The sequence below is a fragment of the Salarias fasciatus genome, chromosome 11, assembly GCF_902148845.1.
Source record: "Salarias fasciatus chromosome 11, fSalaFa1.1, whole genome shotgun sequence".
NCBI classification, from domain to species: domain Eukaryota; kingdom Metazoa; phylum Chordata; class Actinopteri; order Blenniiformes; family Blenniidae; genus Salarias; species Salarias fasciatus.
This window is the reverse complement of record NC_043755.1, coordinates 24,360,927-24,386,028: the sequence shown is the minus strand read 5'-3', so window position 1 is coordinate 24,386,028 and position 25,102 is coordinate 24,360,927. Positions and strand designations below refer to the sequence as shown.

Below are 25,102 nucleotides of genomic sequence, written 5' to 3'. Positions count from 1 at the left end.
GACAGTATAAGTAAAAAACTCTGTGCTTTGGTCAGCCGTGAGCCAGTGTAAAGTGACTCTTCGTCTACCTGAGCAAAGTTTTCATCATGGACATCTCCCAAATATGATTGCTCATTTACCGACTCCTCCATACTGTCTTCATGCATGAGGGAAAATTGTTCTCCACTGCTAAGGCTGGAGTTTGAGTCACGAAGAGACTGCTTTGATTCAGACACATCTATACAAACACTGTTGTCCACCTTATCAGAACTTAAGTTACTTGACCGTGATGCTGGACTCAAGTTTGGCAGAGCACTGAATTGAAGATCACACTCTGAGGAAGACTCATCCTCAAACAAGAGTGGGGATCCAGGGTATATGGGTGTAAATTCAGCATCGTCTGCATGTAGGCTCTGAAAAGACAGTCAGTTTTGTTCAGAATCTGCTCAGAAAGTATCAGAAAATGACACAAAAAAAAAAAACGAAAAAGTAAAAGAATAGAAAGTCATTAAACATGGACATAAAAATGTGACACCTATATCCTCAGAGACATTTTGCAAAGAAATAGATTTTACAACATTTGAAGCAAAATATCATAAGAACTTCATGTCTTTTTAAGACATACAAGAACAAATAATCAATTAGCTTTTGAAAAATCTGGATATATTGTCATTACCCTGTTAAGTGGGACAATGACAATGATGCAGAATGTCCAATTATGATTAATTTGGATTCATTCTGAGTACTGTACCCTTTTTTGATCTTTAATAAGTCAAACTGAATAATTAAATGACCCATTTACCCAAAGTATACATTTTATTTATTTTTTTTTTCTGGCTGACATGACAAATTTCCCATCTGCGACAATTCCCCTGGCCATGATGCATGACAAACTGCACCTTTTGAGGTTAGGATTTTTATTGGGAATCATTTTCTAATATGGAACACCAGCAGTCTATCAAGTTCTTGAAGTTGGGGGGACATAATTTTTAGTGCTTTTCAACAGTAAAAAGTATCCAATGACAAAATTGTATTTGCAAAACTCAAGGTGTTGCAATAAAACAGTGATTCTCCAACCAAATACTAAACAAAGTTATTCATATACTTTCTTTATACTTACAGTGGTGTGATGAACATCATGAGTGTCTTCAGAGAAGTTTCCAATGGTGTGTTCAGAATTATCATGACCCATCGAGTTCTGTTTTGTGAGCACAATGATTATGACTTCACTATTTTTTCAAATGAAACCACTTCACTTTATCAAACATATGTCCACAAAAAAGGCTTATTCTTTGTTTATACTGAAGCATGCATTGTAACTACTACGTACAGAAACTTCTTCTCCTGAAAGACACTGTGGTCCACTGAGAGGGCTCCAAGCTTCAGAGAGCTCATCAGCTGTCCTCTAGAAAATAAGCAAAATCAAGAAAAAAAATTAATAAAATGACTAATTCAGTCATGCAATCCATGGTTAAGGTTAATGCTGAATACAATTTAACTTGTTCAGTTAGTGGGATCATCATTGCTATGCAGTTCAGCTTTATTTAAACCTGAAATTCTATTGGAAGTCACGTGTTTTCCGAATATATCACATATGTGCTGCTGCATTACAGAGAAATATATCTGAAATTCTCCATCCAGCCGTAAGGCAGGGTACACCTTATACAGATCACCAGCCCATCGCAGGGCTACCATTTGATGCAACAGCTGCAGTTGTAAAACAATTGCATTGTGGCTTTCAATATTTCCTTCTGTGTGATGTGGCAATTAACTTCCATGCGGAAGTTACAGAATGAATGTGTTAATATGTTGCAAATTAAACCATTTGGCTATCATTTTGGTGCATCTGTAGAGCAACTGTCAGGGTCATGGTTAGAGGAGTTATGACTCAGTTTCTGTTGTGTAAGAGCAAAAAGTGATTCATTACCTTACCGTTTTTAACATGTTTCAGTATGGAAGCCCATTTCCGCCACTTGAAAAAGGAAAACACGCACATGGTATGTCATTATTATGAGATAGTAAGTCATAATTATGAGATAGTAAGCCAAAATTATGAAATATTAAGTCGAAATTATGAGATAGTAAGTCATTGTGAGATACTTTTGCACAAGTCAAAAGTAGCTTGTCTTTGTTGGGTGACCTCTGCATTTCAAATGAACACAGAAGATTGTCAGTACATTGAGAACTAGAACATTTATGGCTGAAATAAATTAAGTACTTGATGTGCTTGCTGATTCAAATGGTATTATAGATGCAAACCAGTGGCGATTGCTCTAAGACTGCAAGGGAAGCTCAACTTCCCCTAAAATATCAAAAAATAAGTGGTCCAATATTTACTGTTGTGTGAACATTTCATTGACTAAATATGCGCTACAACACGTTCATCTTTTGTTCAGAATCGGCTACTTATCTCAAGTAATTGACTCGGCTTTTTTCTCACTCCTCCTCGCAGCGGCACGGCGCTTTAAACAGCCGGACGCTGAGCGTCCATGCGGAAGCTGGAGTGGGTTGTTCTGCTGCAGTGAAACTGGACGCTCATTGGATAAAATACTGGGCTGGTCCCGCCCACGGACGTTCAGCGTCTCTGGGGGTCTATGGAGAATTGAGCTGGCATGGACGCTGAGCTTCTGCGTGCTGATTGGATGATCTGTGTGAAGCTTGATTGACAGCGAAATGAGCAAATCAGCGATCTTGAAGTAAAAAAAATGCACCAAAGCGCTTCTGAAGTTTTTCATTCTGCTGTTCTGAGTTGATTCGGAGGCTTTGCTGATCCCTGGAGACTTTGTGTTTGTGAAAAACGACTAGCGTTGTGTTTGGAGACTCGTTTCGGTCACTCTGTGGTTTCTGTCCTCGACTAGCAGCTGTGGAGCTTCTCCCTTTCCCTCACACAGCTCCAGCCTCCAGCAGCTCCAGCTGCTCGTTAGCTGCACACAACAGCAGACAATGTGAATGTTGTGGACCGGATTTTGGCGAAGCCATTTGATATTCTTCCTTACGAAGAGAAAATTGGTGTTAAACTGCATAACAGATCAACTCCTAAGACTGAGCTGGTGCCGAAAGGTGGGGAAAAGTAACAGGTCATTTCAGCTGTCCTGGGGCCTCACCTATAAAACCCTGCGGGAAAATCTGACAATAATGGTGCGTGGGAACGCAACGCAAACTTCTGTCCGCAAAAAAAATTCGGGAGCCAAAAAAAAGTGCGCCGCACAGCTGTTCGCAATTTCCAAGTCACGGTTTCAAATCCTGCGGAGAACATGTCGGTGGCCGATCACACCCACAATCCCGCCCCAACTCCACCCCTTGGCACCATATATGGGTATGCAAATGAACTCATGAATGAAATTTGGGTATATTAGACGGTGAGGCGCACGCGCGGAGCCTGCAGATAACCGCGGATCAGGCGGATGAAGTGTCGAAAAATTAAGATTTTAATGACATTCGGGCGGGTTGTGTTGAAGCACTCAAATAAAAAAAAAGCAACATTTTAAATCTTATTCCAAACATAAAGAAACGAACGAAAACGATAGAAAACACTTTATGATCAGCCAAATGAGCAAAAGTGTGCATAATCATGGCATTTACAATTTAATCGCACATTCAGCAGAAAACAACGCAGCTTTTCCTTTTCAAGGCGATCAGCGTCTCGCTGCAGAACACAAGTGTCGCCGGCAGGTGAGACGCGCCGCATGCAGGCGTTGGATCTGCTGCTGTGGAGGGCTGAGGTGATGCTGCTGCCGTTATTGGTGAGGTGGAGAGCCGGTCTGCTGTCCTCTCTGGAGGACACAGCAGTGGAGGGACAGACGAAAAAATATTGAGTGGGAGCAGATGACCACAACGTGGTCAGAGCCATCGGGCGCACTACTGCTGAAGTGAAAAAAGTGGTCCGACTTGAAGGTGAGTTGTCATAATTCATAGAGTCTCAACATTGCGGAAACACCTTTAAAAAAAAAGGAAAAAAAAAACTTCACATAAAAATGTAGTGGAAATGGTTGCACAATATGATTGTGCGTCCAGGCATTATCTAAATTGTTTTGCCTCTGGAGTCAGCAGGGTTCTAATGCGCTGCAGCATAGAGGCTGTGAACCCGGGATGATTCGGGGTTCGGACGTCAGATATGGCCATGGCTAAATAGCAAACATTTTTTGTGTCAATTTGCCATTTAATTGTGAACACTTTGAAGTGTGTATCATGAGAAAAATTGTCATACAAGGGACAGTCGGTATTTGTAGTGCAGAGACAAAGACATTGTACATGTTTATATGTGATGTGTCTGATTGCTCCCTGTGAACTATTTATTTTGTGTTTATTTTAGAAGATGCAGAAAGGAGATGGTACAGGATGGAAACATTCCAAAGCGCACTGAACATGACTTCCTCAAAGTGTCTCCCCTCATGTGCTCATCACCACTCACTGTCTGTCTTAAATGTATATTTAAATTATATCGAACTTATGTCTGTTATTTATTTCATCATATCTGTCTTGGACCTTGGTGTAAATTATGTTTGATTTATATCTGTCGGCTTCTATCTATTATTTAATTAAATGTGTCTTCCGATTTATTTCCGTTATATTTAATTCAACTTAAATAATTAGTTGTGTCGGTCAGTATATTCCTGTTATGCAATTATATCTAATTTTACATACAAACTATATTTAACTTTTCCTTGTATGGTTGGGCTTTGTATTTTTCTACTTTTCTTTCTACGTTTCTTGCCGCTGCAGCCCTGCAGTTTCCCCATGCGGGACAAATAAAGGCTTTTCAATTCCGTTTCCTTCTGCTTAGTCGTCTCCACGTAGTTTTTCTGAATTGTGCGGTCCCGTACGGCACCTATTTTGTAGGCGGCGAGGACCGCAAAGTCACGCGCATTTTTTCCCTTCGCAAAATGTATATAGGTACCTGCTTTGGCGCAGAGGGGCGGCACCGCAAGGTTTGGGGCTCGTTTTGTGCGCCGCAAGCTTTATAGGTAAGGCCCCTGGTCTGACAAGGTGAGCTGCTGACTGAAGTGCTGTCACCAATAAAATGTCCTGCTGGCCATGCCTCTGGATGAAACCATCTCAGGGAGGTGTTGTCTGGTCACAAGTGGGCTTTGAGGATCTGTCTAACTTTGACAGGGCGTACAAAAGGCATGAAAGCTAATAGAATTTACATACAAAAAACAGATTACACATATTACAATGTATGCTGAAAATGAGCTTCCCCTCTTTGGAAGACCAGCAGCCGCCACTGATGCAAACATACCCTGGGATTTCAGCAAGAAGCAGTTCTGAGTTGGAAAGGATAAAACTATAATATGGCTGAGGTGGCAACTTCAACTGCATCTGGAAACCTGTGGTCACTACCAACAGCTGTTGATTTTTGTAGACAGGCAGTTCACAACCCAACGCGACAGGGGCCTCACCTATAAAACCCTGCGGGAAAATCTGACAATAATGGTGCGTGGGAACGCAACGCAAACTTCTGTCCGCAAAAAAAATTCGGGAGCCAAAAAAAAGTGCGCCGCACAGCTGTTCGCAATTTCCAAGTCAAGGTTTCAAATCCTGCGGAGAACGTGTCGGTGGCCGATCACACCCACAATCCTGCCCCAACTCCACCCCTTGGCACCATATATGGGTATGCAAATGAACTCATGAATGAAATTTGGGTATATTAGACGGTGAGGCGCACGCGCGGAGCCTGCAGATAACCGCGGATCAGGCGGATGAAGTGTCGAAAAATTAAGACTTTAATGACATTCGGGCGGGTTGTGTTGAAGCATTCAAATAAAAAAAAAGCAACATTTTAAATCTTATTCCAAACATAAAGAAACGAACGAAAACGATAGAAAACACTTTATGATCAGCCAAACGAGCAAAAGTGTGCATAATCATGGCATTTACAATTTAATCGCACATTCAGCAGAAAACAACGCAGCTTTTCCTTTTCAAGACGATCAGCGTCTGGCTGCAGAACACCAGAGTCGCCGGCAGGTGAGACGCGCCGCATGCAGGCGGTGGATCTGCTGCTGTGGAGGGCTGAGGTGATGCTGCTGCCGTTATTGGTGAGGTGGAGAGCCGGTCTGCTGTCCTCTCTGGAGGACACAGCAGTGGAGGGACAGAGTGGGAGCAGGTGACCACAACCATCGGGCGCACTACTGCTGAAGTGAAAAAAGTGGTCTGACTTGAAGGTGAGTTGTCATAATTCAGAGTCTCAACATTGCGGAAACACCTTTAAAAAAAAGGAAAAAAAAAAACTTAACATAAAAATGTAGTGGAAATGGTTGCACAATATGATTGTGCGTCCAGGCATTATCTAAATTGTTTTGCCTCTGGAGTCAGCAGGATTTAATGCGCTGCAGCATAGAGGCTGTGAACCCGGGATGATTCGGGGTTCGGACGTCAGATATGGCCATGGCAAAATAGCAAACATTTTTTGTGTCAATTTGCCATTTAATTGTGAACACTTTGAAGTGTGTATCATGAGAAAAATTGTCATACAAGGGACAGTCGGTATTTGTAAGTGCAGAGACAAAGACATTGTACATGTTTATATGTGATGTGTCTGATTGCTCCCTGTGAACTATTTATTTTGTGTTTATTTTAGAAGATGCAGAAAGGAGATGGTTCAGGATGGAAACATTCCAAAGCGCACTGAACATGACTTCCTCAAAGTGTCTCCCCTCATGTGCTCATCACCACTCACTGTCTGTCTTAAATGTATATTTAAATTATATCGAACTTATGTCTGTTATTTATTTCGTTATATCTGTCTTGGATCTTGGTGTAAATTATGTTTGATTTATATCTGTCGGCTTCTATCTATTATTTAATTAAATGTGTCTTCCGATTTATTTCCGTTATATTTAATTCAACTTAAATAATTAGTTGTGTCGGTCAGTATATTCCTGTTATGCAATTATATCTAGTTTTACATACAAACTATATTTAACTTTTCCTTGTATGGTTGGGCTTTGTATTTTTCTACTTTTCTTTCTACGTTTCTTGCCGCTGCAGCCCTGCAGTTTCCCCATGCGGGACAAATAAAGGCTTTTCAATTCCGTTTCCTTCTGCTTAGTCGTCTCCACGTAGTTTTTCTGAATTGTGCGGTCCCGTACGGCACCTATTTTGTTGGCGGCGAGGACCGCAAAGTCACGCGCATTTTTTCCCTTCGCAAAATGTATATAGGTACCTGCTTTGGCGCAGAGGGGCGGCACCGCAAGGTTTGGGGCTCGTTTTGTGCGCCGCAAGCTTTATAGGTAAGGCCCCTGGTCTGACAAGGTGAGCTGCTGACTGAAGTGCTGTCACCAATAAAATGTCCTGCTGGCCATGCCTCTGGATGAAACCATCTCAGGGAGGTGTTGTCTGGTCACAAGTGGGCTTTGAGGATCTGTCTAACTTTGACAGGGCGTACAAAAGGCATGAAAGCTAATAGAATTTACATACAAAAAACAGATTACACATATTACAATGTATGCTGAAAATGAGCTTCCCCTCTTTGGAAGACCAGCAGCCGCCACTGATGCAAACATACCCTGGGATTTCAGCAAGAAGCAGTTCTGAGTTGGAAAGGATAAAACTATAATATGGCTGAGGTGGCAACTTCAACTGCATCTGGAAACCTGTGGTCACTACCAACAGCTGTTGATTTTTGTAGACAGGCAGTTCACAACCCAACGCGACAGATCTTTATTAGAGAGTGTTGTACCTGGTCTCCACAGTAGGTGGCGCATACAGACAATAAGTCACGCATGACTTTTAAAGGAGTGCTGATTATTACCTGTCAGGTACACAGCTTACTGAGAGAGCTACACACTTTTTTGACCGCTGTTTCGTGGCCTCACTTTCAGCCGTTTGTTTCTGGTTTTGCACACAAGTTATGGACAATATAATTATGTGTAAAATAAATATGTTCTGAACATAAATGGACTTCGGCTTCTTTTGAAAAAACACGGATGACTAGATGTTTTCGGGAGCAGCCCCTCAGTAGCTTAGATTTTTCACTTTTAGTACTCAGATCTCAATAGTACTCAGACCTCAGTACTCAGACTCAGATCAAATACTCAGACCCAGATACTCACTACTCAGATCTCAATCTACAATCTTCATACAGGAAGCTGCTGTGATGGAGCGCATGCGCAGATGTTATCTCATAATTATGACTTACTATCTCATAATTTCAACTTAGTATCTCATAATTTCGACTTACTATCTCATAATTTCCACGTAGTATCTCATAATTATGACTTACTATCTCATCATTTCGACTTAATATCTCATAATTATGACTTCCTATCTCAAAATTCTGACTTGTTATCTCATAATAATGGCATGTGTTTGTTTTTTTCAAGTGGCGGAAATGGGCTTCCATATTTCAGTAAAACAACAAAAACACAAAAGACTGGGGCTATATACATTTGTCAGAAACTTACAGAATCTTCTGCTCCGAACAAACTTTGCTGCTCGCTTACAGGAGTCCAACACTCAAAATCGTCATCAGCCATCTAAAGAACAGATTACAAAATAAATACCCAGACATAGTCTACGAAACCAAACTTGCATGTTTTGTGAACACTGATTTTTTCAGTTTTTAAGATATTTTTAAGAGAAAAATACACTATACTTACAACAGTGTGGCTGACATCAGTTGGATCTTCAGAACAATCGTCAGAGTCATGGTCAGGGGAATTAGGATTCAGGGTCTGTTATATGAGAACAATATCAATATCCTAACTGAACTTATTAAAGTTCATCCAGTAAGATATTAATAAGACACATTAACATACAAGCAACACATAATTTAACTATTACTGGTCACAGTTTATCTTTACTATTGTAGCAACAAGAATTTAAAATGAAACTTACAACAACTTCTTCTGTCACTCTGGATTGATTTTGTGAAGATAGTCCACTTAGGGGGCTCCAGACCACAGGACTGTCATTAGTTCCTGGCTAAAAATAGTAATAAAAAAAATATGTATAGCATTCACATTTAGCAAAGACAACATATTCAATACTATTTTCCAGAATAAAAAGAAATTAAAAATTAGAAAACCAGGGCTGGTAATCCTTCAAGATGTTTTGACACAACTACCAATATTTTGATACTACTTTCTGAATATTTTTGAATAACATTTTGATAAAATCCATTTTAATAAATGAATTTGTCTGCTAAAATAACAGAAAAAAATGTTCCACGTGAGACAATACTGACCAAATCTTGGATTAATGGACAAATCTCCTCAGTCAATGCTTTCCTGTGATTAAGAACAAATAAACAAAATAGCTTGTTAATACATGTATACAGGGTTCTCACCAGGATTTTTTTCAGTGTAACGGGAGGTTGATAGCAACATTAGCTAGCTGTCATTTAGCTACTGCTAATGCAGAATCACAGCAGCATTGTTTACAGTCAGTTAGAATAAAACAAAACACTGACCTTTTTTTCCATCGTTTTGTTCTTGCTGGAATCTCCACTTTATCAGAACCCGGGAGAATATATTTTCTTTTTAATCTGTCCATTTTCCTTAGTAACAGGCACTCGTGGGCAACCCAGAACAGTGGCCCGCCACTGACGTTACTGGACGAACTAGCCAATCACAGCACAGAGATGTTATCCAATCACAGGACAGTAACCGCGAAAAGAGGAGACGGATGAGGAGACGCAGACGGATCGACTTTGTGAACTATCATGTCCAAGTTTCGGTACGCTCTTGTTTCTTGGGCAGAAGGACCCGACAAAGATGCTGTCAGCATTGTACCGACAAACTGGATCATTGACTTTGACCCCACGGATACTTCCAGAACATATCTCGTGGAGTGTCGAGTTGCTAACGGCAAGAAGCCTGCTAATGGTTGGCAAGTTGAGCCGGCAGTGGTGCTGCAGCTAGCAGGTAAGTTCCTGCTCTTAATTTTAACACCGAATGTGATATTAATTTGAATATTAAAAAGGTAGCGTTAATTGTGTTAGCAACTCATACATCAGCAGTGTTTCCTACAGGAAAAACGTTTGGGGGGGGAGGTGTCGGTGCTAGCGGCGGCTAGCGCTAGCATGAGGCTTTGGGCCGTCTGAGCTAGGGGGAGAGGGAGAGAGAGAGAGAGCACACGCGTGGAGTAGCTGCTGGGACACAGAGCGCAGCTTTTTTTCCCCTCTCGTTGTCCGGGTGCTGCAGAATTTAGCGCGGGCGGGGCGCCTGGACTGAAAAGGTCTGACGGAAACCCTGATTAGGTTATGTTAGCTCAGTTTTTCTCAAATAGTGGGGCGCGCGCTCTCCTGCAGGCGGGGTAAAGGCATAAACAGGGGGGCGCGAGCGACTGGGAGGAAAAGGTCCGGTCAAGTGGAACTAATTAGCTGAGAGTCGGGTTGTGTTTCGTGGCGCACAGGCTGCGGTTTCTGTTTGGACCCAGAGCTGTTTGGACCCATTAACATATACACGGGACTCGGAAGTATGGAGAACGTATAGTTAGTGTGCAGTTGGAACGTCGGTGTACATGATCACGTCACTACGTTGGCTCATTTACTCCGATTATTTTTACAAGGGGTGAGAAACATGCGACAAGTGGGCCAAAACCGGCCCACCAGATGGTCCATTTCGGTCCACGGGACGACTTTACAAAGGATAAAAATTATATAGAAGGCCTGAACTGTCAAGTTGTAAAACTGTAAATTTTAAATAATTTCTTAACCTTGACAAGTTGTTTTGATTATAAAGTGAAATACTAGATTGTTCAGCTCCAGATATCTGTGACTAACTGACTGGTGTTTTTGTAGATAAACTGTGATCTGGCAGTTGCAGTGCACATGTAATGAGTCAACTGAGGCATAATACTGTTGAAATGGAACTTAATTTTCTTCAGAAATATCTGGGTGTTCATGATGTTTTGTAAAAAGATACTTTATTAAATGTGAAGAATTTTGAATATACTCTCTTGAACTAAAACACAATGGAAACGTTGGAGTTGTGGTGATTTGTAGGTTATGATGCTGTCATTTTACTGGTGGGGCCCACTTGACATCACATTATTGGGCTTTATGTTGCCCCTGGACTAAAATGAGTTTGACACCCCTGATCTTTACTGTGAAAAACAACAAAATGGTATGAGATATGATAACACAGCCCCATATATTCACATTTTAATATAAAAACAATTTAAAATTTGAGAATCACTGTATAGCTGAACATTAGCTGAATTTACAGGGCTTTATTTTTTTTTAAGAAATCAATGGGATGTTTTTAATTTTCAGATTATTGTTTAAGCTGTCAAGTACACTGTGTTGACAGCTTCTTAAGGTATTTATTTTATCTTCCTGCATCAATGTAGAAAAAGAGTCTACACTGAGGTCTGCCGAGCGGGAACTTTTAAAAGTGGACAAGCCAAAACATGACAAGAGACCCAGGAAACCTAAACGTCTTTTCCATGAAGAAGATGATGAGGAAACAGCACCAATTCCAAAAAAGGTAACTGTACAGTACAAAATAGGTGGTGATATTGTGTTATCTTTTAGACAAGTATTAGTATTGGTGTACATTACTTAGAACTGAAGTACATTTTGTTTATGGAGCTACACCACACTACAGATATCAGAGTTTTGTTTGATGATTTTCTTTTAGAACATTAAGGGATTAAAGCTTGTGTCCGGAGTTTTGAAAGAGAGAGGTTTTTTCCACCCTCCCTCTGCTTTCATGAGCGACCAAGCCACGCCCCTTTAATCATGCACGCGAATTATCTGTCGGGTGAAAATGAGAGCCTCTGAGTCCTACAGCATCCTCCATGTTTAGCTGTTTACGGAGGATGTTCAGCAGACAGTGGATATATCCGAGGTAAGCGGGCCGGCTGCTGCGTTGCTAACTCTCCTCTGCCTGGGTGAGCGGCCGTGCTCTCTGGCTGCGTGCACATGTTGACTGACAGCACGAGAATGCGGAAGCTCGCATTCTATTGGCTGACGCTGACCGGCGCTTTTTCGGATAACATGGGGGTCTATGAGACGAAGGCGGGGCTCATAAATAAATTTTTATATTGCTTTACGCTAATATTATATTGTAGTATCGAACCAGACTGACACATTTAAGCTCTGTTGAAAAATGATACATATGTTGGAAACGAACGGAAACTCCGGACACGAGCTTTAAACTGACATCAGGAATATTTGTCAAGTCCAGTGGTTTATCCATCACTGAAAGTGTAAATATCTGTACTCTGTGAAAGAAACCCAAACTTGCAGCTCAGAGACGGGCTGATGAAGAAATTCTTTCTGAGGACAACCAACTTCGACCAGTCCAGAATCCAGGGGAATCATCAAGCATGGAAAACGCTGACCAAATCAGAGTGCTTCAGAACCAGGTCAGGGCTTTGCAGAAGGAAAACACCAGACTGCGCAACATGGTAGTTAAAGGTAAGGATCTATTGTAGAATAAATAATAATGACTGCTTCTTTGTTTTAAATTGAATTCAGACGTGCACTTAATTTGAGATAAAACAAATTAATGCATTCAGAGGAAATTGGTTTGTCTTGAATCTCACTTTGTCAGATACAGTCTGGTGTTTGTCCATTATTTTAAGAGTTTGTCCGCCTGTTTTGTGGTATAGTAGGTGTTGAATTGGCAGATAAAGCTCTGGTGGCTGCCAACAATTTCCCAATCCTAGTCTTATCCTAATTTGATAAGAGATAAGCTTTCCTTCCCACAATGGGTTGAATGGGTAATAGGTAGACTGTATCTTTTAAATGTGAAGATCTGTAAAATTCATCTGCCTTGTGAGCCAAATAAATATCAACCAGAACTATTCAGCATGTGTTAAGAGTTGTCTACTTTCTGCTCCAACTAAATATCAACCAGAACTATTCAGCATGTGTTAAGAGTTGTCTACTTTCTGCTCCCTTTCATACGGTGGCCGACAGGTGCAAACGCGCTGCAAACACAGAAAACACATGCAAGAAAAAAATGCTGCAAGAGAATAAAACGCTGCAAAAACAGAAAACACCTGCAAGAAAAAAAAAACCGCTGCAAGAGAAAAAAAACACTGTAATCACAGAAAACACATGCAAGAAAAAAAACCGCTGCAAGAGAAAAAAACGCTCCAAAAACAGAAAACACCTGCAAGAGAAAAATGCTGCAAATTCAATCCACAACGGAAGTGCACCAGGTCGCTCCACAACGGAAGTGCACCGGACACGAAGAAGAAGAAGAAGGAGAAGAAGAAGAAGAAGAAAGAAAAATAAGGGACGCGATTTCTTTCAGTGTGAAAAGGTACGTTTTCCTTTAGTTGTAGCATCATGTTTTACTTAGCTGGCATCTTTTACCGAAGAGCGGCATAATTACGTAGATAATTTAGTGGGTTATAATGTAACCACATATAAACATCGTCTCCTCATATTGAACACTTTAAGTTTGGTGGTCAGGAGGTGACGAGTCGAGTGCAGGTAAATTATACTGGCCAGGGTGAGGCAATGTGAAGAAAAGCAGCAGTGACATTGCCTGGAAGCAGTGAAGAGGCATTAGGACAAAACGATAAGGCGATGAAGAGATGAGCATTTGACAAGCTCAAGATTAAATGAAAAGCAAAGAAAGGTGCCAGAGAGAGAGAGAGAGAGAGAGAGAGAGAACTGTAAAATAAAGTCTCTATAGCAGACACATGCACATAATTACCTATTCCTCTGAGGTGGCTTTTCCATATGTAGTGATGATCACTGTAATTTTAAAATGAGTTGACTGAATGCAGTCACCATAATACAGCATTTTATTGTCTATTTTTCCAGTCTGCCATGTTTTGCCCTTTTTGCGGACAAGATCTGGGAACAGTTCAAGTCTTCTGTCATTCATGTGGCAAAAATGTACAATTCTTGGCACAAGCTGAAGACAACAGTAAGTAATTTTTAAGTCCTCTTGGTACAACATACCACTCTTCAGACCACCGTTTGTGAGTTAATAATGTAAAGGCCAGTACGCACGACAGGATGATCGGCTGAATTTTGCCCCGATCTTCTCCTCCAGACAGAAGCCGACAAGGTTGGGAGTATGCAAAGAGTTCGGATCCGATCTTCGTGTAGTGTGATGTGTTCAGAGAGATTTTTTCTGGTCGGAGCCTCTCGGGAGGCGTCGGAAGGGGAGATCGTAGGTAATGAACATGTTTAATATTTCCGATTGCAAATCCTGTAGTGTGTGGTGCGCTCCGAGAGGCGCCGATCAGCTCCGAGTAGAGCTGTACACACCCTCGAAATAAAGCTTCCTGATTGGCGGAACAGCTCCGTCTCACCTAGGTGTCGCTGCTTAAAAAAATCCCCTCTCAGTTGTCAGAGCTGGAGAGAGACATGAATATGCCTGTCTGAGAAATATATTCTGTATATATGACAGTGACACAGAAAAGCCAGAGCTCCTAAACTCAGCCTTGGAGAAAGTGGTTGTATCCTGGATGAACTGTATTTCCTCCATTCAGACCCAAACTCCGATCTAATGCATCCATCTGCATCTCCGTCACTCCTGCAATAATGCCAATGTTTTAATTCATCTCAATTATTAACCATCACAAAAGAATGGGGAAGGAAAAATAATAATAATAATACAAACCTTCCGCTGACTCCGTGCCTTCAGAGACAGCGCAGACGTATAATGAAACTTTTCCTAATCAAAGCTCAACGTGTTTTTATTCTGATTTAAACTATCAAATCTGTGGACAAAAAGAATGATTTAAGATATTTCGTGATTTAAAAAAGTAGCCTTTAATTGTCACGAACTGCTACTTTATTCTACTGCTGCACTGAGGACTCAAAAGTAAAAACAAAAACCAAAAAACCAAAACAAAACAACACACAGATTAATAAGCTGAATTGTTGTCAAATGTGGAGGGTAAATTATAAGAAAATGATCTGAAACTGTTTCCCTCTTCTGTATGGCAACATTTAAATTTTCTGACAAGGTGATGACAGCCCGTGCTCCGTGCGCACGCGGGGGTGGGGTGTGTGTGTGTGTGTGTGTGTGTGTGTGTGTGTGTGTGTGTGTGTGTGTTCTTGTATTTCTATCCTTGTTGGGGCCAAATGTCCCCACAAGGATAGCAAAACGTGGAACGACGTGCCTTGTGGGGACCTTTTTCCGGTCCTAAGTAGGAGAAACAGTGTTTTCTTGACCATGTTGTTGTTACTGAAAAAAGTAAAAGTGCAAAAACATTTCTTTAGGGTTAGGCTTTGTTGTGGTGTGGGTTAGGGTTAGGGTAAGGGTCAGGGTTAGGGGCTAGACATGAATGGGAGTCAATGGACGGTCCCCACAAGGCTAGAAATACAAGACTGTGTGTGTGTGTGTGTGTGTGTGTGTGTGTGTGTGTGTGTTGGGGGGGGGGGGCTCTGACAGAGCGATACCGATGGGAATTAATGAACTGAGGGAATTAATGAGTTCTCCACTTATTATTTAAAGTAGAGACGAATGTATACACAGCAATGAAGGGAAACTGCGCTAAGTCACGTTGGACTACACGAGATTTGGAGGAGTGAGGAGCCGATTCTCTGATGAAGAATCATAGTGTGTGGTCTGCTCCAGAACTAGAAGATCAGGAGAGGAAGATCGGGTGCGATCTGTCCTCTGTTGTCTTCTAGTGTGTGGTCTCTGAATCGGGGAAGATTGAAAAATTCCTGTAGCGTGTACCGGCCTTCACAAACATTTAACAGGAATATTTTGTAGACCATATCTATGCAATCTACTGTTTATACAAACTTTGTATGACTGAGCTAAATGCATTCTCTGTTTCTCCCCTTGTTTGTTAGGTTCAGCATCGAACAGCCCCACAGAAGAGGACCTGATTAGAAAATATTTCCATGCTGGCTACAGCAACAATGAAATTTTGGATTTTCTGGGAACCATTCATAATGTTAAATTGAGTCTTCATTCCCTAATATATAAACTGAAAAGTTTTTCTTTGTCTAGAGAAAAAAATTACACTTCTCTTGATGTTGTACGCACTGCCATTGAACAAGAGCTGAAGGGACCTGGTCAGCATTATGGCTACCGTTTGATGTGGCAAACACTGCGCCAGAAGTATGGTATGACAGTGAAAAGGGATGATGTCATGGCTTTGATCAGAGAGCTTGATCCTTCAGGAATAGAACTTCGCTCAAGACGGAGATTTGTAAGAAGAGTGTATAGCTCAGATGGACCAAATCATGTGTGGCACATTGATGGCTATGATAAACTAAAACCCTTTGGCTTGGCAATTAGTGGCTGCATAGATGGCTACTCTCGCAAAGTACTGTGGTTGGTGTGTCAAGCAAGCAACAATGATCCAGGAGTGATAGCTCAAAACTATCTGAAATGTGTCTCAGAACGTGGTATTGTACCAATGCGGCTTCGGACGGACTGTGGAACTGAGAATGGCATGATGGTGGCAGTCCATTGTGCATTAAGATCCTCACACATGGATGATTTTGCTGGAGCTGCCAGTCATATATATGGATCCTCAACAGCAAACCAACGAATAGAAAGCTGGTGGTCATACTTTCGAAAGCAGAGGTTTGTTCATCAACATTTTTTTTTTTTGCACTTGAAGTAGTGATCAGTTGAAACGGTCATGGAAGTTAGCCCCCATAAAATGATAAAGTTCAAATTGATCTATTCTAGGCTGTTATCTTCTCCTCCTCCCTCTCCAGTAGAGGCTCCTCACTGTTCTATGGGCCAACCTATTTTAAAATATTCACAAAAGCATGTGGAATTAGATTAAAATATTATGCTAAACATTTTATTTCCTTTCCACGTGAATAGTTAAACAGAAAACACTATAGGATTATAGTTGTTTTTGTAGTGCATTATACCTGTAACTGTAAATATAAAATGAACAGCTTTGAGTCTCTTACAGGTCTCAGTTCTGGATGGACCTGATGAATGATCTGAAGGAGAGACATCTCTTCAGTGGCAGCCATGAACATACATGTCTAGTGCGGTTTGTGTTCATGGATGTGCTCCAAAGGGACCTTGACGAATGCAGGGAAAGATGGAACACGCATACAATCAGACCTGTTAAGCAGTCTCGTTGTCCATCCGGTAAACCAGATGTCATGTACTACCTGTCTCACAGGTTTGTTTCTATGAGCTTTGTTTTGAACAAACACAAACACATCAAACTAACGTAGTTACTGTGTGAAAATGTGATCAAATTCTGATGCCTCTTGAGTAGCTGTCAAAATATTTTTCCTCAACAATGAATATTCAGTCATGTATATGTATTCACCTGTAACTGATAATCTCTACTAGTCTGCAGTGTGACAGAAACTTGTTTATTTCCTCACTTAGAGTAAAACAAGTATTACATTTTCAATATTACAACTGACTGTAACACAAGACAACAGTTGGAAAAAAATCTGTAAACAGTACATATTTTGCCCCCAGGTTTGGTGGAACTGACTGTGGGTTTCCAGTCACACCGGAGGAATTGAGCCACTTTCGCACAGAGTCAGCCTGCAGTCCATGTGGAGATAACCATCTTCAGGCCCGCTTTGAGGACCTGCAGCGACGGAGTGGTCTCATGAAGCCCCTCAACTGGGAGTCCTGTGTGGACAACTACATCAACCTGAAGAACATGGCTGATATGTAATTAAAGGTTAGTGCAGAACGACTTTTAAAGAGGAGTTTGAACACCCCCTATCAACAGCACATAGTTCATATCACATACTATCAACATCATCTAGTTTCAACATCATTTGTGCTGTCTGACACTCCGTTTGAAATTAGAAAAGTCCAAAACCAGGCGAATTTTTGATCCCAAAGTCCATGTCTTTTTGGAACTCATCGTAGGTCTTGGACATTGGTACTTTGATTGTGTTTCCACAGGTACTGCTGATTGGAAAGCGTGAAGCTGACTGAAAAATCAGTTTGGGCTGTGGCTGAATTCCAGAGGGAGGCAGAGACTTTAAGCCTGTGGCGAACATCAGGATGTCCTGGAGCGAGAGCCCAGTTTGTTGTTCTGAAAAAAGAAGTACTGTGTGAAGTTAAAAACAATGCAAAACAATTGATCAATTGAATGAACAGAAGATAATAAAGATAATAGTTTTTCTAAATAAAATTAACCTTCTGTCTCAAGAAGATAGTCTCTCCAGAATCCAAGTACTCTGTTTTCTTCATGCCTTCTTGTACTTCCCTTTTCACTCAGCTCAACCTCAAAGATTTCCTCCAACTTTGACGATGTCAGCTGCTCCAGAGTTGCGCACATGAAGGGCCTGAATACAGATGGATGCTGCTCCAAAGCATGAATGACATTGAGGGTTGAAAGCCCATCCTTGAATCTAGAAAAAAGATAGTGAAATCATCACCACATGGATGCTAACAATGGCATAACCTTAGGTGCAGTTCCATCAATCATACAGTCCATGAAGACAACTTAGTATGTTTAATCTTGTAAGTCTTTGCCATGTGATCTTGCATATTCCCCCAGTGTCTGAAAGTGACTCCCATACCAAATGGCTAGTTTTTTCAGTATCTTGCACCCTGTATTCACCTTTTGAACTACTGTATTTGACTTGGAAAATAACATCTTTAACTTTGGTTAAATTAGGCAGACATATCAGTTACCTTTGTATTGAGAAGTGGTTGCGGTAAATGATGTACCACTGTATGAAATCCTGGATGATCTTGGTTTTGTCATCCACACTTACAGGGTACTGAAAGCAGCCAGCAGTCTGCAGCATACTGGAATGTCTGTCAACAACTGAATGCAGTTCGTCCAATGTTGCTGCTTTGGATATCTAGGGAAGAGAACAATAAGCACACACATCAAGTTTTTTTGCTACAGGTTAAGGTTTGTTAACAATGACAACTTACCTCAAGCAGGGAAGCTTTCATGGTGTCGTCGGTGACATCCTGAATTTCAGCTTCAGTGTCAGTGGTTGTTCCTGCGAGATGCTGGTAAAGCTTCTCTGACAAGAAACGAGGACCTGGACCACCATGAACAATGGAAGTAGCAATCATCCTCCCAGCAAGGAAGTACTCATCATTTTTGGCAGCTGTAGATATTTTTTTTGTTAAATTAGTATCACAATAAACAAACATTTGTCATAATCTCTAAAAGAAAATAAAAAAAAACACATCACCTGCACTGTCAAATGTAATAAATTTTCTGTCCTCTGGTCCATCAAAAATTCTGCGTGTTCTCAGGCAGTCCATAAGGAGGGTGAGGAACTCACGCTTTGGCCCACCATTGTCTATTCCATCCTCAGCTTGTCCCTCATCATCAGTGAACCGCACCAATATTTGATGGGAGGGGTCAAATGCAGCACGTCTGAAGCCTCGGACTGCTCCATCCCAAACATTGGCTCTGTTTATATTGAACCTGCTGTGAGATGTTTGTGTAGTCTTTGCAGCAAGCTCTGAAATAATGTCTGCAGCAGTCACATCGTCTGTCCTGTAAAAGAAGATATAGTGGATTACTATTTCAAATAATAAAGGGACAAATAAGATTTACAGAAATACTAATTAGTAATTACTACCTTTCCTCTACACGGTGCTCCATTGTTTCCTCTGGCTCTGACTCACTGTCAACTACGATGGGTGCATACACATTTGTGTAGTTTCTGTATAGAGAGGACATTCAAGCCAATGATCTTTAAAAAAAAAAACATGAGATTTACAATAGATAATATCGAACTGAAAACATGCATGGCAGGTTAATTGGTCACCCTAAATTGCCCCTAGGTATGAATGTGTGAGTGAATGGTTGTATGTCTGTATATGTCAGCCCTGCGACAGACTGGCGACCTGTCCAGGGTGACCCCGCCTTCGCCCACAGCAGCTGGGATCGGCTCCAGCCACCCGCGACCCCGAAAGGGAGAAGCGGTAGAAGATGAATGAATGAATATCGAACTGAATCAAAGTAAAGGTTGTAACTGTTAGCACAGCTTACCGATAGCAGTTGTTCTGGCCCTCGGTGGATTTGACCTGCTCTTTGGTTTGTCCTCCTTCCTTAACCCAAAAATTTCAGCAGTTAATCTCATGATCTAGAATCTAATATAGTTATAGTTACCAACTGGCTTAGTAACTATATCACTAGATCTGTAGGCATTTTATGATTCCATGTTCACACATTAAACATTAAGGGCATGAGTTCAAGTCTTACTTGATCAGACTCTGTTTGTTTGTGTCTGAAGGCTCTGGAAAAAACAAAAACAAATGAATTAAATAGCTGTACTGTGCATTGTACCATTTGAGCATCGAAATATGAAGTTGATGTTTATTATTTTTCTTGCATTCAAAATGTTCTCACCTGTTCTCTATTATTGGAGTGCTTGCTTCATCTGGATCATCCCACACCTGCGTACAACATACAAATGATGGATCCAATCAAATATAAATTACTGTTAATTTACTTCACTTAGGGAGGAATGTCATAGACGCAAACTGACCACAGTGTCAGAAAGTGGACTGTCTCCAGTTGGCAACCGTACATGGACCACGCTGTCATCGTCACTTGAAGACTGTTCACTGCAACCTATGAAAAGCAATAATTATCTTGATGTGTTATTAGTTATTAGGTTAGTTTTAAATCCTAAAAACTTCCATTTCTATCAACTGCAAACTTTTAATCAAAATTCACTCCATAAATTTGGTAAATTTGGTGAAATGTGAAATTCATCTTAAGTATCAGATGTAGGTGGAAATATGTGATATTTAAATCTAACATATAATAAAGTTGAGCTTAAAACAAGATCAGAGATGTGACTGAGGCACTTACAGCTGTTTTCAAAGTCCTCAACAGTGCAAATGTAAAATGTTATTCTTTGGTATGACTTCCCAATTGCATCTTTATATTTCTGCACTGTGAAAGGGGTATCTGTCCCAGGGATGTTTGTAACTTTCTTAGCATCAGGATACAACAAAACATGGGCACAATCTTCCATATCCTGGTTGAAATCTTTCTGCTTCTTTACAGCAGCAGTCAGCAGTTGTTCAGATGACCAGTGAGGGTGAACATGAATGGGAAGTGACTTCCCTCTCATAGGCTTAAGGCAGCCCTTATGCATCATCATAACCCCAACATTAACCTGAGGAAAGACAAGATAGTGAAATTAATAAACTATGTTTAATTGACAGCATCTGTAATTTAGTTTGAGTTTGCATTGATCACTGTGTGTGGGCATATACCTTCACCATTTTCTCTTTCTGTACCTTCCCTTTTCTGTTCTGGCGTGCATTTGAAAAGAATGTCTTTCTCTCCCTCTCTTTTATAGCCCTAAATTTCATAAAGGACTCTACACCTGAGCTCCCTGATGGAAAAGTTAACAATACAGGAAGTAACATTAGTTACTCTTATATTGTTATGCACGTTATTTTCGTCATGAATCTTTCTTACAGGGCATTATAATATTTCAACATTTTGTATACTGAGAATTACTGAATACACCATACATTTAAGTTTACCTGCAACAGTGCTTGGTCGTGCATCAGGAGGAGCATTTGTGGGGTTCTCCTCAGGAGGCTTTTTTACCTGATCTGTTACAAATTTAATGTTTCTGCCACACAGACAACAAAACTCCGCAGAATCTATCATGGCAGTTCCACAAAATGGACAGTACATCTGTGAGAGAAAAGAGCAGATTAGGAAGGTTATCTACTGTAGGCTATCTACTATACCTCAGAGAGAGTAGAGATTGTGGGAATTTTAATATGACCCGTTTTAATATTCAACTTTCAGTCTACTGTAAGTGTGTTTGACTTGTGTTTTGTGTGTTCTGGTCTCATTTGAAGCTCTCTCCACCACCCTCTTCTAACTTGTTATGGACACCGGCCGGGCCGGGGGCATTATCGCTTGCATACAAGCTCTTATAAATCAAAGTTTGTAGAACGTCGCGTAATTATGCCGCTCTTCGATAAAACTGTAAAAGATGCCAGCTAAGTAAAACATGATGCTACAACTAAAGGAAAACGTACCTTTTCACACTGAAAGAAATCGCGCCCTTTCTTTTTCTTTCTTCTTCTTCTTCTTCTCCTTCTTCTTCTTCTTCGTGTCCGGTGTACTTCCGTTGTGGAGCGACCTGGTGCACTTCCGTTGTGGATTGAATTTGCAGCATTTTTCTCTTGCAGGTGTTTTCTGTTTTTGGAGCGTTTTTTTTCTCTTGCAGCGGTTTTTTTTTCTTGCATGTGTTTTCTGTGATTACAGTGTTTTTTTTCTCTTGCAGCGGTTTTTTTTTTCTTGCAGGTGTTTTCTGTTTTTGCAGCGTTTTATTCTCTTGCAGCATTTTTTTCTTGCAGGTGTTTTCTGTTTTTGCAGCGTTTTATTCTCTTGCAGCATTTTTTTCTTGCATGTGTTCTCTGTTTTTGCAGCGTTTTATTCTCTTGCAGCATTTTTTTCTTGCAGGTGTTTTCTGTTTTTGCAGCGTTTTATTCTCTTGCAGCATTTTTTTCTTGCATGTGTTTTCTGTGTTTGCAGCGCGTTTGCACCTGTCGGCCACCGTACTTTCATTCCAGTTGGAGAATGTATTTACTTAAAGCATTTTTATTTATTTTACAAATGAATGAAATAAAGAACAATCAATAAATCTTGCCACCATGGTTCACACCTGTATAGTTTTGTAGCCAGTTCAATTTTTTTTTTTTTTAATTCAAATTGTTTTCCAGAAATTCCAACTTTGTTGATGGAAATGAAAAACGTTCTCGCAAACCGTTCTCCCATGGACCTCCGTCAGGTCGAAGGTGAAGGTGAAACTACACCTTGCAAACCTTCAGAAGTGAGTTGTAATTGGCAGATTTTAAGCAGAAATTAGAAAGATAGAGTAGCAGCTTTTCAGTGACTTTATTTGTTCTTTTTTTCCAATTAGGTGAAATTGGGGAATGATGGCACTACCACTGTCTCGGCTCATTGTTGGGAGACTGCAAGAGCACAACCTACAGCTAATGGGATGGCACGAGTGCTGCTGATGGGCCTCTTCAGTGTTGATGTTCTCCTCAAATCTAACCTGACCGGGGGGCTCAACAAAATCGATCCTACTGCAGAGCGGCGACAGGCTCTCGATGGGAAGAAACTGCAGGCTTTACTTGGTAAAACAGCCAATGATTTTTTTTTTTCAAGAGTTGATGGCATGTTTTCTTTTATTCATCTGTTGTATCAAGTAGGCATCTCCCATAGCTAGAAAATGCATCCGCATTGTCGTGAACCACAGCGAAAAATGCAGCTCCAAACAAAATCGGTGAAATCACCCCCCCCCCCCCCCCCCAAACCGCAGAGAGTGTCCTACTCCCGTTTCCTTTTTTTCCGCTTGTTAGACAAAGTTTTTTTTTTCTGTCTTTTTAGTTCTACCATCCGTGAGCACCTGAGAGTGGTGTTGCTGTGCCTCGCGCACTCAAACTTATTGGAAAACAAACACACTCGGAGATGCTTTCAGCTCAGTGCAGCGAACTCACTCGCGCTCACCTCTACCAGAGGAGGTGCCACTCCTCTTTATTTTTCAGTTACCAAACGGAAATTAGAACCAATCAACACATCATGCAAAGATCGTCGATTGCAACACAATGACAGATATCGCACTCCAACAGCTTTTATACTTGTAATCCCGTATGAGCGCCGTAAAGCAGGTTTGTTCTCGCGAGATGTAGTCGGGTCGCTCCTCTGAAACTGCAAGCGCTGTTTTCAGGACACAGACCCTGGGGGGAGTGAAGGGACAGGCGAATCACTGTGACAAGTCTTTGTTTACCCCCACAGGGATTCTGAAACACATTTATGGAGGTAAAAAAGTTGCATAGTTCTGCTTTAATCTATTTCTAAAAGGGGTCTAACAGCAAACAAGCTACAAACTGCAATTCGAAAGACTACAGTCATTTTCTAACAGTAAACAGCACCGAGCTAGGGCTATGTTCAATTGGCTTATGACTAAATAAAATTCAGTAAATACACATTTCTATTGAGTTTGAAAACAAGCAGTGACCCACATGGTCGTGTTTCGCAGTTGCCTCAACATAATCTTGATGCAGGACTAGGGGATTTATTTTTCAATTTTTATTTATCAAGTATTTCATGTCTTCATGATATTTACCAGTGAAGCACTACTCAGAGACCCCAATGTTAAATTGGTGACCTGCCTCTAGCCACCACCCTCAGGGCAATTTTTTCACTATTTGCATTCCCCCATCATTCACCAAGCCAGCTTATGATTTACAGGTAATGCAGATACTGTATAGTGTAATAAAAATTGTTAAAACTGTCTATACAAAATGTCTTATTTTTGTTATTTTTATCCCTCACAGATGCTGTGGTGAACCATCACCCAGGGACCAAGCTATCTGATTTAAGAAAATCAATCAACACAAGGATTTGTGAGTTAAGGCACCAAGTGAAGCAAAAAAACATGTCAAATGTTAAATAGGATACCAAAAAGTTTTATACTTTTGGTTCTTTTTGTTCTTTTCCTTGTTTGGATATTGTTGATGTCATGTAATGACTAAATTCTATTTAAATTTGTTTTTGTATCGTGTTTTGTTACTCACACATTCAGTGTTAGGTGTCTTTATTTGTTTTTACCAATGCAAAGCTAGCTTTAGTTTTGAACTTTCTGAGGAGGGATTTAAATCTTGCATTGTAGGTGGGTGATAGTTGCCATCCATGGCCAACCTTTCTGTTAAGGGACTTAATTGCTATGACTAATGTTGGTAGACAGTCAAGCATGTTTTATATCTAAAACACAATTAAAGATGTTTGAACACTCATTGGTCTGCATCTTTTGTTTAAATCTTAAATCTGATCTAAATGTACATTTTTTTTATCTTATACATATATACACATACATGTTACAATCTAAAATTTCAGCTGGATGGAAAGAGTAACAAATGAAGTGTTGAGCAGAGTTAATGAACAACCAATTCTAATTCAGTCCATCTGGAGGAGGAAGGCGAGATGGATTGGGCACATCCTGAGAAGTGAAGGGCTGCTGCGCGATACCATCGAAGGAAGATTCGAAGGGAGGAGACCGAGGGGCAGGAAGAGAGCCATGGTGCTGGACGACATACAACAAGGAAGGAGCTACCAACAAATGAAGAGCATGGAGCAGAGGAGATATGACTGGAGAGTACTGAGTGATGCCGGACCTGTCAGATGACAGACCACGAGAGAGAGAGAGATTGATTCATCCATATGTTATGGAGTGTATTAAATATATTATTACATACATTTAAATATGCAAATAAATATATTC

At 40.7% G+C, this 25,102-nt stretch overlaps 2 protein-coding genes and 1 long non-coding RNA gene across 4 annotated transcripts; 2 read left to right on the top strand and 1 right to left on the bottom strand.

Annotated features, from left to right (window-relative positions):
* Positions 1-1,106: 1,106 nt before the first annotated feature.
* Positions 1,107-9,393, bottom strand: LOC115396248 (uncharacterized). The gene is made up of 6 exons (XR_003932364.1): positions 9,167-9,393; positions 8,818-8,904; positions 8,580-8,654; positions 8,385-8,456; positions 1,310-1,384; positions 1,107-1,177 (listed from the first exon to the last, which is right to left on the bottom strand). It is a non-coding gene; the product is annotated as an uncharacterized LOC115396248 (long non-coding RNA).
* Positions 8,281-24,617, top strand: LOC115396247 (uncharacterized). Of its 2 annotated transcripts, XM_030102000.1 has the most exons (7): positions 8,281-9,657; positions 9,757-9,845; positions 11,275-11,411; positions 12,160-12,346; positions 22,536-22,645; positions 22,736-22,955; positions 24,159-24,617. In XM_030102000.1, exons 1-7 carry the CDS (start codon positions 9,644-9,646, stop codon positions 24,275-24,277), a joined length of 876 nt encoding a protein of 291 aa, XP_029957860.1. In that variant the 5' UTR covers positions 8,281-9,643; the 3' UTR covers positions 24,278-24,617. The 2 variants fall into 2 exon arrangements, with proteins under 2 accessions (XP_029957860.1, XP_029957859.1); XM_030101999.1 differs by having other exon boundaries at positions 8,281-9,845.
* LOC115396246 (uncharacterized) lies at positions 13,187-18,422 on the top strand. The gene is made up of 5 exons (XM_030101998.1): positions 13,187-13,814; positions 15,704-16,445; positions 16,789-17,007; positions 17,319-17,515; positions 17,760-18,422. The coding sequence occupies exons 1-5, from the start codon at positions 13,715-13,717 to the stop codon at positions 17,780-17,782; spliced, it is 1,281 nt and encodes a 426-aa protein (XP_029957858.1). The 5' UTR covers positions 13,187-13,714; the 3' UTR covers positions 17,783-18,422.
* Positions 24,618-25,102: the final 485 nt, after the last annotated feature.